The 16,511-nt window shown below is 43.4% G+C and overlaps 1 protein-coding gene across 1 annotated transcript in view; it reads right to left on the bottom strand.

Moving 5' to 3' along the window:
- SRGAP3 (SLIT-ROBO Rho GTPase activating protein 3) overlaps positions 1–16,511 on the bottom strand; it is a 246,744-nt gene that overhangs the window by 29,795 nt on the left and 200,438 nt on the right. Inside the window, exons 7-11 of the mRNA XM_075005212.1 lie at positions 8,830–9,051; positions 8,239–8,340; positions 7,745–7,942; positions 5,928–6,012; positions 2,960–2,987 (exon numbers count right to left, since the gene is read on the bottom strand). Coding sequence (XP_074861313.1) covers positions 2,960–2,987; positions 5,928–6,012; positions 7,745–7,942; positions 8,239–8,340; positions 8,830–9,051 — 635 coding nt within the window. The remainder of the gene's footprint in view (positions 1–2,959; positions 2,988–5,927; positions 6,013–7,744; positions 7,943–8,238; positions 8,341–8,829; positions 9,052–16,511) is intronic.

The raw sequence follows: 16,511 nt of genomic DNA, 5'->3' as shown, positions 1-16,511 counted from the left end.
TTTAAAAAATAAATAAAGTAGCATGAGTCCACAATGGCCAAGGGAAGGGAGGATGTGACAGACAGCAGGGAAGTGTCAGGGCATCCTAAGGGAGAGGGATGTAAAGGAGAAAGCAAAAGTTAAGCAACTATAGGGCACAATTCTGATCCCACTCTTACTATTATTGCTGGAATCACAGTGGTGCTTACAGGCCCCAACAGAAAGCAGTGCCCTTTAATCCAGGCACTGTACAAAGAAACTAAGAGACAGATCCTGGCTTGAAAGCCGTCTAGCCAACAATAGATAAAGGGTGAGAGAAAGAAACAGTGGCACATGAAAGTGACTCACCCAAGTCACCCAGCAGAGACAACTTACAACAGGTCTCAGGTTTCCTGAGTCCCAGGCAAGCGTCCCATCCATGGACCATGCTGCCTGTTACACCAGGGCAAATGCAATTAGGGACAACTCCATTAAGACAATACAATTACACAGAAGCAGAACTGGGCCCACTGCTTTTAGAGCTGGAATGGCTGGCAAGTTGCACTAGCATCTGCCCCATGAGCTGCTGGTGTTGAGAGCAGATTTTCACAGGGGAGAGCTCCTTCAGCCAAATCTGACCTTACCAGGGACATCCCTGGATATGAAGCACGTGAAAGCACAGAAAATTAGCCAGCTAGTTCTTACGGACATTATTCAGACTGTGGCTCTATCTTTCAAAATTCAAGTCTACAGAACTCAAAAATCTAGACCTTGAAGGAGAAAAATGACATTCAGGCCTAGTGTCACGATTCCCCTTTGCCTTCACCCCCACTGGGACACATGCTACAGGCATTTGTTCTGTAACACATCACAGCAAGACACTGTAATGAGCCTGGCTAAAATCAGGGCAAGGAGCCTTTCTGCACAAGTTCTCAGAGTGCTGAGCTAGACAGACAAGAACAATTTGCTAACAGCTACAAATGCTGAATGTGACAGTCGTGATCCATTGACACATAAATCAGGTGCCTTTAATTAAAAGAAACAATTTGACTCCAGGCATTTTTGCTGCTTGTAGCCATTTCTTCCTCTGACAATTCAGGAGCAGAACTTGCTACAGGGCAGCACTGAGCCCATGCAATCCAATTCTCGGCTAGAAGGCAGTGTGACACAAACCAAAGAGACTGAGGATCTTTGCTGCCCTATAATTTCATCTAGCTGGGAGAGGCCCAGAAGGAAAAAGATTGTGGCATTCCAGCTGCATTTTGTCAAAGGGCATTCTGACAGTGCTTTGAGGAGGGGGAGATTTTTCTGGTGTGTTTTTATGATGCACTAGTAACTTCAGGGACACAAATCACAAATGCAGCAGAAGGCGGTGTTGTCATTCCTCACTTATGAGTCTTTGTTACTCATGTCACTGATTAATCTGGCCAGTGATACTGCCACTGTCGCTTCTGCTTTGGACAAGGAAGTTTCTGAAGAGCAAAGTCTAGGCAGTTTTTTGTCTCCTTTCAGTTACTCTGGTGTCCAGTTACTCTCGTGTCCCATCATCAGCCCTTACCAAAGCACCTTTCCATCCAAAGCATCAGAAAGAGTCTTGCAGACTGTACTGCCACCACTGACACGCAAGCCTATCTGGGAAGGAACATAGCATCATTGGAGATGATAGTAATAGGCTCTCTGCAATCAGCTAATTCTGGCTCCATCTAGGACCAGTGCTCAGTGGCTCCAGGGCTAGCTGGTAGCCTGGGAAGAACCTGGAAGCAAGATTCATGAAGAATCAGCTATTCCCACGCCCTGCAACAAGTGTGAGAGCAGGTGCCTCTCACTTTCATTGGCTCTTGGGAGATCACAGATTGGGAGGTTGAGCCTTGTGTCTCTTACCCAGCAGGGCAAACCCACATAACCCTGAGGTAAGGATTCCTCAAGTTAACAGAGCTCCCATTCCCCTCCATGGGTTATTACTGCCTATGGGAGAAAGGAATCTGTGTTCTCATGTGATTGGCTCCAGCCCCCTCTGTTTAGAATCTTGGTCAGTTCTCAGCCTTTCTGACATTCTATGACACATTTACTACAGCAGTATGCCTCCATTTCCAGCCAACTGGAAAGGAAAAGGGCAGCCCAAATGCCTTGCTGAAGAGAGAATGCTATGGAGCTGTTTTCCTGTCTGGAAAGCAGTCACAGCAGCCAGCATGTTTCAGCATTTATAAGATCAAATATTTTTGCTGGCATTGCAAACTTCATGAGAACCTGAAAGAGGGCTCTAAAGAGACAATGAGGTTTCTACAAGCTGTGAAGAGGGGTTCGTCAGCTCTGCTGATCCACACCCTATTGTTCTAAATCCTACAAACTCATAGCACCCTTCTCTAGCTAAGCTGAAGGGCTTTGTACTAAGATTCTGAAAAGGCTTCTCCCTCCTGCATCTGCTCTCAGCCCCATGAACACTTCATTTGGATGGGAAGTTGTGGGAAGCATGAGCACTGTCCATCACGCTGTTTAAAAGGCTGGATGTGGAGTGGTCGCCAAAGCAACATCCGGGATTCCAGGCAGCATCTCCTGCCCTTGCTTGAACAGTTGGCAGGCCAGGAAGGTTGGCACTCATGCGTTGCACAGTTCTTAGACCAGCTATGAACACAGCACAACTTCAGCTAGGTTTATCGAGACTCTGCAATGCACTGTGCTGACAGAGCACTTCCAGAGATAGTCAGCTGGAAATTACACTGCAGCAAAAATAAGGGCCTGTTTGTCATCATTCTAATTAATCCTCTTAGACAATGCAGCACAGGAGCACACAGCTGATCTTGGGAGCTCCATTTCAGCGGCTCCTGTCTCACAGCATATCCCAGCACAGGGCAGCTGGAGGCTACACCTACATTTTAAACCCAGAGTGCTGTGTCAATAAACAACAAATCAAATCAAATCATCTTTTTCCTGGATCTCATTTACTTGGGAAAAGGGACCCAGCCCCTCCCCATGTGGGTAAAGCAGATAAAACCCTTCTTACCTGGTTGTACCACATTCAGCTCTTTCACCTAGAAAGAAAAATTCCATATGAATGTCCATCATGTTTTAGCATCAGTGCCACAGACATGGGTAGTTTTTGCACAAACATGCACACACAGGGTCTGTTAGCTGTCAGTTAGTTGCTTGTGACAGGTGAGAAACTGAATATGCCTGAAGATTATGGAATATTTTTAGCTTATCACTGTTACTCCACTAACAACTCTACCGCTGAAAGAAGTTTTACAAGGCAAGAGCCCTAACAGGTGAGTGACAAATCCCCTCATCGTAACAGTTCACTTGCTGGATTGAGCCCAGAGATAGTATTGTGTTTTCAACCAGGTGGTCAGTTGGTGTAAATCAGTGCAGCTCCATTGTTGTCAATGCAGCTATACCAATTTATGCCAGCCGAGAATCTCACCCTCATGTCTCATTCATTACACCAATCCTAGGAAAGGAGTATTGTGATAAGGACGGTTGCCCCTAGGGAGCAAGCCGAGATTATCCACCTGCCTCATGGAGGGCCACTAATAGCATCTTAATACAGTGGCATATTGAGTAGCTCAGCTTTTCCTAAGAGATAAAAGGCTGCCTAATCATATTCAGGCAGACTCTACTCTGACTGTCAATATTCTTCTGCCTTCATGTATTTATAGTGCTCGAGTTTTATATAAACGGCAGCATGACACTGATAAGATCTATTCATTTTTAAAAGTTTGTGTCAATCCACAGATAAACTTGTAAACTAATTTCACATGCCATTTGTGTCTTTTCGTGAAGGCCTGGAAAGCTGATTTCGTCTTTATTTTGTAAGGAAAAATTCGGGTATGCCTCCCTGCTTCCTGCATTCCCTCAACATAAACAGGGATCAGGCCTCAGCTGAGTCTGCACTGCCATCTACATTCTGTCCTGAGTGATCTTGTTCAATCACCATCCCTCCACCTGCAATAGCCACCATCTTGGCCATCAAGCCACCTGTGCTTGCAATGCAGACCTCCAGAGCTAACAGCATAAGCTGCTACAGCTTGAGCTAAAAAGCCAAGCCTCTGTAGCTGCAGATATAACAGACTCATATCCCCAACAGACTGGAGGCAGAGGGGAACCAGTAACACATGCTCACCAGTGGGTCACGCTTGGATCTCACAAAACTCTCTTTACTCACCTGAACCTCTCCTGTACCGTGCAGACTCACGTGACTTACTCTAGATATGTCTGAAACTCAACATAGCGTAAGAGCCCTCCTGTCTACCTCTCTTCTGCTTGACAGCTGGCTATCTTGCCATCAACTCCCAGACCTGCCAGTCACCTCTATGGCATTTTTGAGTCCATGCACTCCTATGCCCTCAGCAGAAAAGCTGTTGATAAATCCCACTAGATTTCCCCTAAGACATCATATCCCATGATAGTGTGACGTTAAAGTGGCACAATTAAAATTAAGGAATGTCAGGAAATGCAAAAGTTAAGGTCATTTCCAACTTTTCAGTAAAACAGTGTTTTGAAAGTTCCATATTTCCTTCAGATAAAAATCAGGTCATGCTGAAATGTGCCATTTTAAACATCCAATATGAGATGGCCACTGAGTGGAATTTTTTGTAGAAAGTCTAAATGAAATGCTTGCCATTTTCACATGAAATTTTGTGTCACATCTCTGGCTGTTTTTACAAAGCATTTAGGAACCAAAAATTAGATTTAAATGGACTTTTTGTAACCTTAGCTAGACTTCTCTCTCCTAAACAATGCCATCGTTTTCCTAGTAAAGGGAATAATGATTAGCAATGCACGGTCAAGAGGCCAATCATTTTACACACCGATTTAACGATACCATCTTAGCACTATCATCAAGGAGACAGCTCATGTTTTTGCATTAAGATGTAATCTCTGGGAACAGCCCAGCTGGGTCAGATTTCTACTAAACCTTTGCTCCATCTACCCCTCCCTCATCCAAAATATCAAAGACTGAATTTGGAAACAGCTGCTGGGAGCTCTGCCTGGCCATGTGTAGTGATTGACTAAATCTGATGAGATCCATACCCAAGTTAATTTGAAATATGGGACTATCCCAATAAGGATGTGAAACAGACTGCTATTGTTCTGTTACTGCAGCGCATTAGTAGGTTATCCAAGCTATTCACAGGGTACTGAAAATTGTGGGAAATTAAAGTATTTTAACAGAGCTCTACAAGTCCACTGTGACAGTTTTCTTATGTTAAAATTTTATTCTTTTGATGCATTTGTGTTCCATGAACATGCTGCATACAATAAATCACAGGGGCTAAGGGAAAAGTAGGTTCTAAGGCTAAATAAATTTGGAAGACAAAATATGATTGACATAAAAGACAAAAACTATTTTTTTGTTATTTTAAGATAAGCAGTATTGTAGTACTAAAATGAAACTGGCAACAGAAGACTCTTTAAGACTCTCTTATTGTTAAAGCACTGCTTTCCTTTTAGAACAACTAACTAGAGCAATAAAGTACCTCAGTGTTCTGCAAACTGGTACCATAAAGTTTGTTTACAGCCACCAGTCCTGGCTCTCAGTATTCTGTGCTTTTAATTAGCTCTAACTTACCCCTAAATTTCTTCTAAGAGCCCAGTAAGCAGGGAAGTGTTAGTAATGCTGCTAGACAATACTGACTTTGGCACATTCTCTGGTTCAGCACTGGTCAGGTCTTGAGGGTGCCAGACTAGAGAGGTTCAGCCTGTAGCATAGCAGTAGTTCTGGGCTGCATAAGCAGGAATAATGCAGTCTAACATTTCCATTTTGAATTCATAGTGTCCTCTTAATCACAAATAAAGGTGATCTGGGAAAGAATATGTGTGTGCATCTTCTATTAAGCATAACAGAAGCAGCTAACTGTACAGCTCAGCATTCACCCAGGGAAAAGAAAGTGGCAGATGAGGCTCGAAAAGTTCAAGGTCTGGTTTGAAATCTTGATGCAAGATTTCTTTCTGGACCTTACCCTACAACTCACCTTCTCCAAGGGTCTGCTTCAGTAAGTCATGTTTAGCCTGGAGCTTGGTGATAAGGTTACTGCCATTCAAATACTCTTTAAATTTCTGGAAAAAAACACAAACACACAAATAGGAGATGGGAAAGGATTCTTGGTGAAAAGTTTTTCTAATTGTTACACATTTTTGCCCGGGGAATTGCTGGAAGGGGAGTCAGCAGGAGAGTCTCCTATGCGCTAATAAACTGGCCTTCAGTTACATATACAAAATTAAACTAAGGATGGGTTAAAATTTGCTCTCTCTCTTTTCCCTACTCAAGCAGCAATCCTTTTGATCCTTTTGACCTAGAATTCTTTGTATTGTGCCATATGCTTGACGTCAGGGCTTTGAAACATCAGGAACCCCAAAGAAAACAGTCCAAAGAAAGCCTTCCTTGTCAGGATTCTGGGAATGCTCCCAATAAGCAATGAGCTTTTCCTTTCAGAGACAGAGCTCCGCCTTTGTGCAGACAGCGATAAGGAAGGGAGAATTCCCAGTGCATGAGATCTTCCTGACTCTGGAGATCAGATACTTATGCTAAGCTGCTTATTCCATGTATAACCTTCCCATTTTATTTAGAGACTGCCTCATATCCAATAATGCCTTGGGGGCCAATAACTTTATACATGTCAAGAATGGGGGAGAAAAGGACAGAAAATAAAAGAGAGAAAGAGAGAGAGAGACGATGTTTGCAAAATGCCTTTCAAAAAACTCCTTACAAATAAAATTGCAATAACTCTCTGAATTGGACCCATAAAATAATAGGTACAGAGAAACTGTAAGACCTACTGCACACATGAATGTACAACTGGACGCTACAAACCATGTCATGTTACCCACCATGTTCAATAACGTGCTTTGTTGTGACCGTGGGACATTTCTCTTGAACTCATCTCTTAGAACATTTGAAATAGAAATAATAATGAGCCTGTTCTGCAGGCACTGGGATCTGCACAGTGGAAAAGTAGGCAGATCAGAATGAACACGACCTCCATATGCAGCTTACAGAGCTCACTGCAGAAAGACTTTACAACCCCAGGTTAGGGTTATCTTCCTACAGCCATCTTTCCATGTTGGAGATGGCCCTTCAGTTTGTCCCAGGGCAGGTGCTAGGCTGCAACTCTTGGGCAAGAACAATACCGAAGTCCAAGAGTTAAAGCAGAGGCATGGGCTCCTCACATGGATGGCCTTGGCCTCCTATTATCTCCCCAAGAAGCATGTGGATCCCCTGCAAACCCACGAAGAGGCATTTTCTAAGTGAGCAGAGGGACTGAATCCCATAATCTGCACAGAACAACTAGGAGAGAAATCTGAAAGTGGAGATTTAGCCACACCTGTACGTTTTTGCTGATGACAGCTAGGCTGGACTGATAGTTCTGCAGAGTGATGCCTCTGGGAACTGGACAGAGATCACCAAGTTTGTTTTACATGGGCCCTTCTGCGGTAACAAAAGACTGGGTGGGTTTCAAATCAGCAGACTGGAGCAGAAAGCTCTAGTGCCCACTACTGAGTCTCCCAGCTCAAGTCTCCTTTCATAGCCAGCTTTTTCAAGCTGTTGCTTTTTTAAAGCTGTTGCTATAGGACTTCTTGCCTTTTTGAAGTAATACAAGGACCTCTGGTTGTTCCCCATGTATATCCCTACGGCCGAGATGCACACATTTCAATTTCAAATAAAATGCAAGACAAATATATAAACAAACCAAACTGGCTCTTGCCGTTCACTGACAAGCATTTTAAATGGGATACAACCCAACCAATTAATGCTGCAATGCCTATATCTATTGCATGAGACGAGACTCACTGTAAAATAGAACATTTCAGTTTCCTGTTGGTTGGATCTCCTTTTGGCAATGTTTATTTTACTCATGTAGGTCTCTGAGGCAGCTGATTTGACTGACTCAGTGGAGCGACTGTGCTGGAAGGCATCTGAAACATCAAAATCTTCCACTGTCAGCATGTCCTGCAAGGTCTGCATAGTAGCATCCAGAGTTTTTCGTACCTGCAGGAATAAGGAGCACAAGTAGCTATGAAACAAAATGGGAGAATGACATATTTTGGTGGCAGTAACTGGCCTCCATGAAGCTCTTATGCATTGGGCTTGGTCCAAGGTCCACTGAAGCCAGTAGGTGTCTTCAGCAAAGCCACCGGAAGCCTCAGCATTGCCCAAGATTCCAACCCAAACATTGCACTTGTCTGAAAGCTCTAGCACAGAATGTTCAGGGTCATGTGGCACAGACTGTAAAGTCATTAGCACAGTCCACTGGAATAAAGATCAAAGTCAGTTATTGCCCTCACCTCTTCATTCTCTATCTTGAGAGTGGCAAGTCTGGACTGCAGCTGGTGGTATCGCATGAGCAACTCTGTCTGCACAGGCTGTTGGGCACTCACCTGACATACCTGAGGCAGTAACAAAACCAGAGACAGGAGATTGGATCATTCACAGGACAAATTAGAAATAATTTAAGCAATTAGATTATTCCCCTCACCCACTCCAAGCATGTCAGGTTGTCTGGTTGGGTACCTCAACCCATCTCTAACTAGGAATGCCTGTACCTGGGCCTAAGCAAAGCATTTATCACATAGCAACCAAAAAAAGATAACACAAAGGAGGATTTAAATGGTGGCAGTGTGAGTTCAAGTTGGGTTGATAGGTGGGGGTCAGGTAGATTATACACTTTCTAAAGAGCTTGTAAAATACCTGAGCAATAAACTAATAAAAAAGTGGATCAAAAACAGCCCAATAGCCTATTAAGAAAGAAGCAAGAACAGAAGCAAAGTGGCAACAGGATGAGAAAAGAGGTTAAAGATCACAGGCAAGGGTGAGAGGAAACTAGGATTGCACAGGCTATGACAAACTGCTGAACCTGTCTTCTGTAAGTCCAGTACCTCATCCCCCATGTGAGGCTGGAATTCAAACTTCAGCGGAGGGCAGAAGACCTGGTTGCACATGTCCATGACTGTATGCTTGTCACTCCGTGCGTCCAGGTTGTCCACCGCGTTTTCAATGATGTCCAGGCCCTCATGGCGTGAGGTTTCTAGGTTATATTCGGCAGACAGGTATGTCCTGAATGTTCGAGCTAGGCTGGCATGGAATCCCAGATCACAACACTGAGGGAGGGGGAAAATTATTGAAAAAAGGTCAAGTTCATAAACTGAGTAAGATGAGTAAAGAATTCTTACATTTACAACCCCTTCACCCCAATGGGTTCCGGAGCACTTTACCAACCACGTATGTACGGGCACAGGAATCATTTTATCAGCCAATGAAATGTAGCCACTTCTGGAGTGAAACACATCAGCTGTTTAATAACATACTTCAACAACACACCAAGCAGCAGGATGAGAAACACACTGTGCACACTCAAAGTTCTGGAGGAATTAAAGGGAATACTACCAATTACCCTCACTGGACAGTGGCAATTTAGAGAAGGTGGCACAAATTCCAGCTCAAGACAACATACCCTTTAGTTCTGAATGAGCCAGTGTACTAAATATAGAGTAGCCAGGGCAGGGCAAACAGTGGTCAGTGCTAGCTTGCAAGTACCTGGGGCCTCAGACCACAATATTCTTGAGCTGGCTGCTCCTCCTGCCACTCACACAGCCAGAGCTGTGTTCAATTTTTAGCACACTGGCTTTCTCAAAGCTAGCTCAGTTATGGTTCCCTCTAGCTGAGAGTCACACCACTCAACTGCTGGGTAGACATATGTAAGTCTTGCCAAGAGTGACGTGGCTTAGCTGTAGGGCAGCACCTCCAAAAGTCACAGTACCATGTATAGCTATGCTGGGATACTGAGGAAACCTGCCAGCTAGAGCATTGCGTGGATAAAAAATTTGTATCTGCATCTGCAAAAACGAGACGTGGATATAAAGCCAACATCCACAAATTTGCAGGGTTCTGGACACAAAATTTGTATCTGCATCTATAGCCATAAAAATGAGCCACAGATATCTGCATCCACACCCATGGATGTTGATCCCCAGATATAAAGTGTATATCTGTGAATATGCCAATTCTACACACTGCTGGCATACCCTGCAATTTCCTGGGCAAAATTTTGATCAGGCCCAACTCTGCTAATGTATCAACTTTGACAGGATTGTAATGAGGAAGGAAAAGGTCATGAGTTTCCAAGATAGGTACCCTTTCTTTACTGACAGTGCCTCACTCATTTCTCCTCAGTTTACTGCTCCTTGTAAGCACAGGAATGTATTCATCAAAATTGACTAGCAGAGACAGACGTTGAAGTAAGCTGGCATTCAAACATTCCCCATGATCAAACTTCTTCATCACATCAACGAATATGGTTCCATTAACCCGCTCTCTATTACTCAGGATGGAACAGTTTCTCATGCATAAGTGATCATTCCTCCTTGGAGAAAATGATACAACTAAAAGCTTATTGCTGTAAAAAATTTTAAAAAACCCATTTTCAATATAATTGAGTCTTATTTGTGTGACGTATCAATAGTATTGGATTTGTTGCTAAGGGTCAGTCACCAGCTAGTGAAAATGACTTTTATGGTCTCTCCACAATCCCTAAAGAGAATTTTGGTTATGCTGCAAAACCACTATGTAATTCTGACTTGGTTGGCAGCCTCTACTTTCAAAGGGACCATACTTTGAGAGTCACATATATTGTGGATCTGGGCAAAAGTGCACAGGCAAAGATGGGGAATGAAAGGACAGTCACGTTTTGGATCTCAACCAAAAAAGCCTGTATATCTGTGTGCAGAGAGAGAAAGGCAGACTGGAAATGGTGGGACTGCTGTACACGAGCACTGAGTTGCATTAGCAGAGCTGTGAGGCGAACGACAGCCAGAGGATGTCTCAGCTCTGATGGAGAACAAGACTCAAACAGAAGGTATTGTGGGTAAAGGTTAAGGTGCTTGAGCAGAACTCTTTGGAGACACAAGATTGGGACAAAAGAGAGGCAGGAGTTCAGGATAAAGGGGAAATGAAACAGCTGTACTGGGGAGCTGATGTTACTCCACGCTTCATACCATGTGGGGAACTTCACATTCATATATCCCCAATATATGCACACTGTAGTATGACTAAAATAACCTTCTGCCATCCATGCTATAGAAAAGAGAACAAAGAATCTCTGACCTGGGGATCCAGAGTTGGGAGCATCTTTTGTTATGAACTTCTCCAAACTTATGACTGCTACTGAATTATCCTTACCAAGTTATATAAAAGTTGTCACAATACAATTTACATTACAAACTACACTTGCAGAGATTAAGAAGTTTTACTGACATATAAATAAAATAGCAGCAAACAAAGTCTATCTCAGTTCTAGCTGTAACTGAAAATAGCTAGAGAGGTAGTGGATCTATCAAGACAATTTATGTGCCTGATATAAATAAACCATTTCTAAAAATTTGCAGTGGATTAAACCCATTCCTTAAAAATATTTCAACGTTTCTTCTATTGCATTTTCAAACTGGTTACCAGCATGGTCCAGAATAAGATCGTTAATATTAAACAACCACTCACTTATCACTAGTCTTGAGATCAAGTCAATAAGGACTAAAGCTGCGCAACATTGTCTTGTCATATAGTAAATGCACCAAAAAATTATTCTGCAAATAGTTGTGCCTGGAAGACTGACTTGGAAAAGTAATCAGTAGACATTTCAACGTTTTCCATGTTTTCAAATGTTGCCATTTCATTTTGAAATATTGTTGTGAATCAACATTTGAAGTTTTTCATTCAATTCAAACTAAATTTTTCCACAGTAACAGAGAAGTAGCCATGTTACTCTGGACTCCAACAAAACAAAACAGCAGAATGTAACACTTTAAAGACTAACAAAATGATTTATTCAGTGATGAGCTTTCATGGGACAGACCCACTTCTTCAGATCAAGTGGGCCTGTCCCACGAAAGCTCATCACTGAATAAATCATTTTGTTAGCCTTTAAAGTGCTAAATTTTTCCAGTTATTTGTTTAGTTGAGATATATCCAAAAATCAGTTCTGGTTTGAAACAAAACCAAAGTTTTCTATTTAACTTTTCATTTCAGCCACCAATCTCCCTTCCCACCCCCACCACCCACAAATGGTTATTCACTCAACTCTAGTCAGGACTGAGATTCTGTAGTTTGATAGCTATGAAAATAACCTGTGTGAAACGGAGCTGGTGGTCTGAGTTCTTGTTCTTCAAGCTCATCATAAAATCTGCCATCTTAAGAGGATGATATTAATGTCAGCTATGCTGTGCCAGTGAGTAACTTGTGTTATTTCTTCACTACAAAAGTTGTGTGAGGTTCCTAACACATGCATACGGAGACAGCTCTTCACCAAGGAGTTTACATTCTACGCCTACGATCCAGCAATTTCATTACCTGACTTCAATGGGATTTTATGTGGGCACAAGGGTTGTTGGCCCATGAGGATCCAACCATAGAATCAGTACCTAATTTAAAGATAAATTGGCCAGACTCAGTCCCAGCGTAAGTGTTGAAACAAAATACCACAATAATCAGCATAGCCCAGAAACTGAGATTAAGATAGTCAAAAAGAATTTCTCCTGGTTAGTCAAATAAAAATTAATCCAAAATTAACTGTTCTGTGGATACACAGAGGACTGCAGTTCCCAGAACTGCTGTCACGGCATCACCTTTCTGAGCAATACACTGAAGGGGGAAAAAAAAATAAAAGAATTAAGTCACGTTAAAAAATACCCACAGAATTCTACATCAAAATGTTACCATTGCTAAACTTAAAGTGAAATGTTAAAACTCAGTTATACTGTACTGCCACAAGCAACTCCAGCCAAAGACAGCATCTCGTCCTATCTGCTGATGTGAGGAGACATCCCTCAGTTCAGATTAAGTCACACAGAGATGTTTTTATGTTACTGTGTGCTAAAAATGGGAATGATAGTACAACGGGCTGACTCCTGCTCACAAATGTGAGTGTACTCAGACTGCTCTGACCCAGGCTTGCCACACATGCAGGAGACAGTTTGGAGCATGAATGATAATACGATCATATACACCCTCTACCCTGACCCGGTTTAACTTAAAGTAGTCAGACTGCCAGCAGCCTGCCATGTCGACACTTCTTTGAAGACCCCATCAGCAGAATTCAAGATTTCCTCAAAATAAGCTTCTAGCTTTACAGCTGAAGAAAAAAATATGATGGCAAACTGATGTACTGAGCCCTCCTGAGTCTGCAGACAGGTGCAAACACTGATGTCTAGTAATGGCAATGCAAAATGTTGTTAACTCCATCACTGTTTGTAGAACAAACTTCCAGCTACTCTAGAACTGTGAGTAGAAGTTGAGTACAGCATTAATTTACCCACTGCTTTTCAGATTCCATGACATCAATGTCCTTCTCAGATATTCAAGCGTATGACTGAACACTCAGTTACAGGAACTATCACCTACAGAAGGACACCCTTTGGAGACTAATGCAATTTCATTTGGCCACGGAACCCTTTGAAATTTGAAAGAAATGTGTGGAACCCCATTCCTAGGCTCTACCCTCCTTCGACCTCCAAACCTGCCTCCCTTCTCCAGGCTTTACCCACCCCAGCCATCAAACCTGACCCCCACCCCATCCACAGGCTTTAACCTCCCATCCCAAAAACCTGCCCCCTCATCCCCAGGTTTAACCCCTCTCAGCCCCAAACTCAACCCCCAATCCCTAGGATTAACTTGCTTCAGCCCCGAACCTGCCCACAGGACTAATCCATCTGTGGTGCTGAGTTTACTGGAAGAAGACTTAAGCCAGCGCCAAATGCTTCTGAAAACCTCACAATTCAGATGCACCTCGTAGTTCTCTATAGTGCTGTTTCACCTCATTTTTAATGCTGAATTCATGTTGAACTCAGCAGTCACTGTAATGCCAATAACTCTGCTGCTACTGACAACTAAGGCAGCCGCCTTACTAACAACATTTTTACAGCTCTTTCTGTTTCTGATGATTAGCACCATGCCTGATGCTTCACACTCTGAGGCTCAGAAAAGAAAGAAAAAAAAAACCTTCAAAGAGACACAAAGAAAAAAGACTTCGGATTCCTTCTCCCGCATCAGAACAAATGGCATTTCTAGCTCCACTCTTCTCTTTGACAAAAAGCAAATCAGAACCACAAATATTAACAATTCTTCGCACATCTGAAGTGCTTTTTGCCTGAGGGATTCAAACTTTTAATATAATAATGAAGTAAGCTTCACAACACCCTGGTAAGGTAGGAAAATATCAGCCTTCTTAAACAGGTAAACCAAGGTATGGGAGGTTAAGTGACTTGGTCAAGGTCAAAGAGTAAACCACAAATAGATGTGGGAACACAGCTATCAAGTCCCAATTCCCAGACCCCACCCAACTCTAACCATTGCCCCTTTCCTATAAATAAAGCTTCATAGAAATTAAAATTAACCAAGAACTGTCCTACTGTTTCACTAGAAGGGACAATCCTGCATTCAGCTGAGAAGTAGGTACGTGACCAAACAGTTCCTCCCAGCTCTAAATCCCATGGTTCTGTGATGAACTCTCTTGCCCTTGTGTACTTCAAAATGCTACACACATAACCCAAGTTTTCAGAAGATCATGGAGCAGATTTTCAAGTACTTTGCTCATGCGGCTGAGGCCAAAGTGTGTAACGAGCTCAGCTCCAACTTCTGTTTATGGCCCCAATTACCACAGTATTTAAGCACCTCAGTATCTACTTATCCTGGCAACATCCTTGAAAGGTAGGGAATGCTATTATCCCCATTTCACAGAGGGGAACTGAGGCACAGAGAAATTAAGGGCCTGTCTAGGTTGCACTGCAGCACAGACAATGGAAGTATCAACTGCAGAGCACGCCAAAAGGTTGTAATCAGAGGGTTAGTTTGCCGAAAACAAAGGAAGCTAGAGCATGCTGGTAGCCAGCAAATAATATAGTAGAAGGGACTGAAGAGATATTGGTGTTGCTGTCATGGTTGCTTTCTCAGAAAAGAAGTGAGGAAGCATGGTAAACAAAACAGTCATCCCTCACTGATTAAAATTTTTCCCCATCACTAGCTATTTGCAGAGAGCCACCAGCTATCATGGTATTTCGATGCGGATACTACTACTTACCATATATGCAAATCTTTATACTTTTCAAAGAGATGGAGAAACGCTACCCTCTCAAACTCGTAGTGTTTCCACCAATTAGCCCAATATTTTCAGCTATAGTATTCAGCCAAGGTACTTCTAAGGGACATGTCACTTTGACACGCAGCACTTATAAGAAAACCTTAGGCAGAAAAGTTAAGCAACTCTCTCATACACCATAACTCTGCTGGCAACACCAGGATTAAATTTATGTTTTAGTGTTTGCCCACTGCATGTCAGTTCGCTAGATTAATCTGCCTTTAAATCAAGATAAACCTTTGTGAGCCACGTTAGTAACGTGAAGGCAAAATAACTCCTCCAGGTACTTGCAAAGGTGATGTTTTCAGAGAGCAAAAATATCCATAAATTAGCGGTGTCCAATAGGAATTCAAAGATCACCACACTTGGGGTTGTTGTCCTTCCATATTTGCCACATTCTCCCCTCCCCCTGCTCTAAATAGGTGTTCTCCCCCTCCCCTATGGCCAGGCTCCCCCAGCCTCCCACCCTTCCCAGCTCTAAATAAATGCCCTCCCCCCAGAGCCAGGCACTCCAGCCAGCACAAATAAATGTCCTTCCCCTCCCCCAGAGGGAGGCACCCCAGCCCCACATTCTAAATGAATGTTGGTGGCTCACCAGAGCCACTGCCAATGGAGCAGCCAGAACCTCAAGGGCCCACTGGGACTGCCGGAGCCACTGAAGCCCACTGGGGCCACAAGGACATGCTGGGGATGCCAGAGCAGTCAAAGCCACTGAGGTGTCTGGAGCCACTGTACCCACTGCTGCCACGTGCTTGTCAGGGAGCATGTGCAGAGCGGGTGGACGGCACTCCCAACATGCGACTCTAGGAGGACCCGCATTTAGAGGCGCCAAGAGCCGCATGTGGCTCCATAGCCAGAATCACCACACCACGGTGTCCTGTTCATCACGTATGGTGAGTGGCAAACATACTGGACACTGAGGCTGTAAATGGTTCTGCTCTTTCACCTGCGTAAGAATAAGCAGATTCTTCAGAGTGCTACGAACAGCTGTTGTAATTTAATTATAATGGGCTCAGTCCCAAAGTCTATCCCAGTCCTACAGATTTTTACCAGTTCTCCATTTTCAATAATTTCTCTCCTACTGGACTGATCTTTTGAAGTGTGCTCCATGTGCATTAACAAACAGCCACCTCCCTGCCCAGAGTCCAGTTTCAATGGCCTCTTGCCAGCTAGCCTGCCAGGACATGGAAACCCTTTGGGGCCCAAACAACTTCACCACACAGTGCCACTGCTGCAAGAGGGGCACGTCATGCTGTCTGACTGTGACACAGCATCAGGGTATCTCAGTCTAGACAGATCAATGGTATAAGGCAAAGGCCTTCAACTGCCAAACAAAACCGAGAAGTTGGTGACCTTATCTAAGCAGGGGAGCATTCTCGGGTGCTCTCTGCCAAGTGGTTGGGTATATTAGCTTCAGCCATCATTACAGACAGTCAG

This window comes from Carettochelys insculpta, chromosome 11 (assembly GCF_033958435.1).
Source record: "Carettochelys insculpta isolate YL-2023 chromosome 11, ASM3395843v1, whole genome shotgun sequence".
NCBI classification, from domain to species: Eukaryota; Metazoa; Chordata; order Testudines; family Carettochelyidae; genus Carettochelys; species Carettochelys insculpta.
Note: the sequence above shows the minus strand (reverse complement) of the source record. Positions and strands in the feature narration are given on the sequence as shown.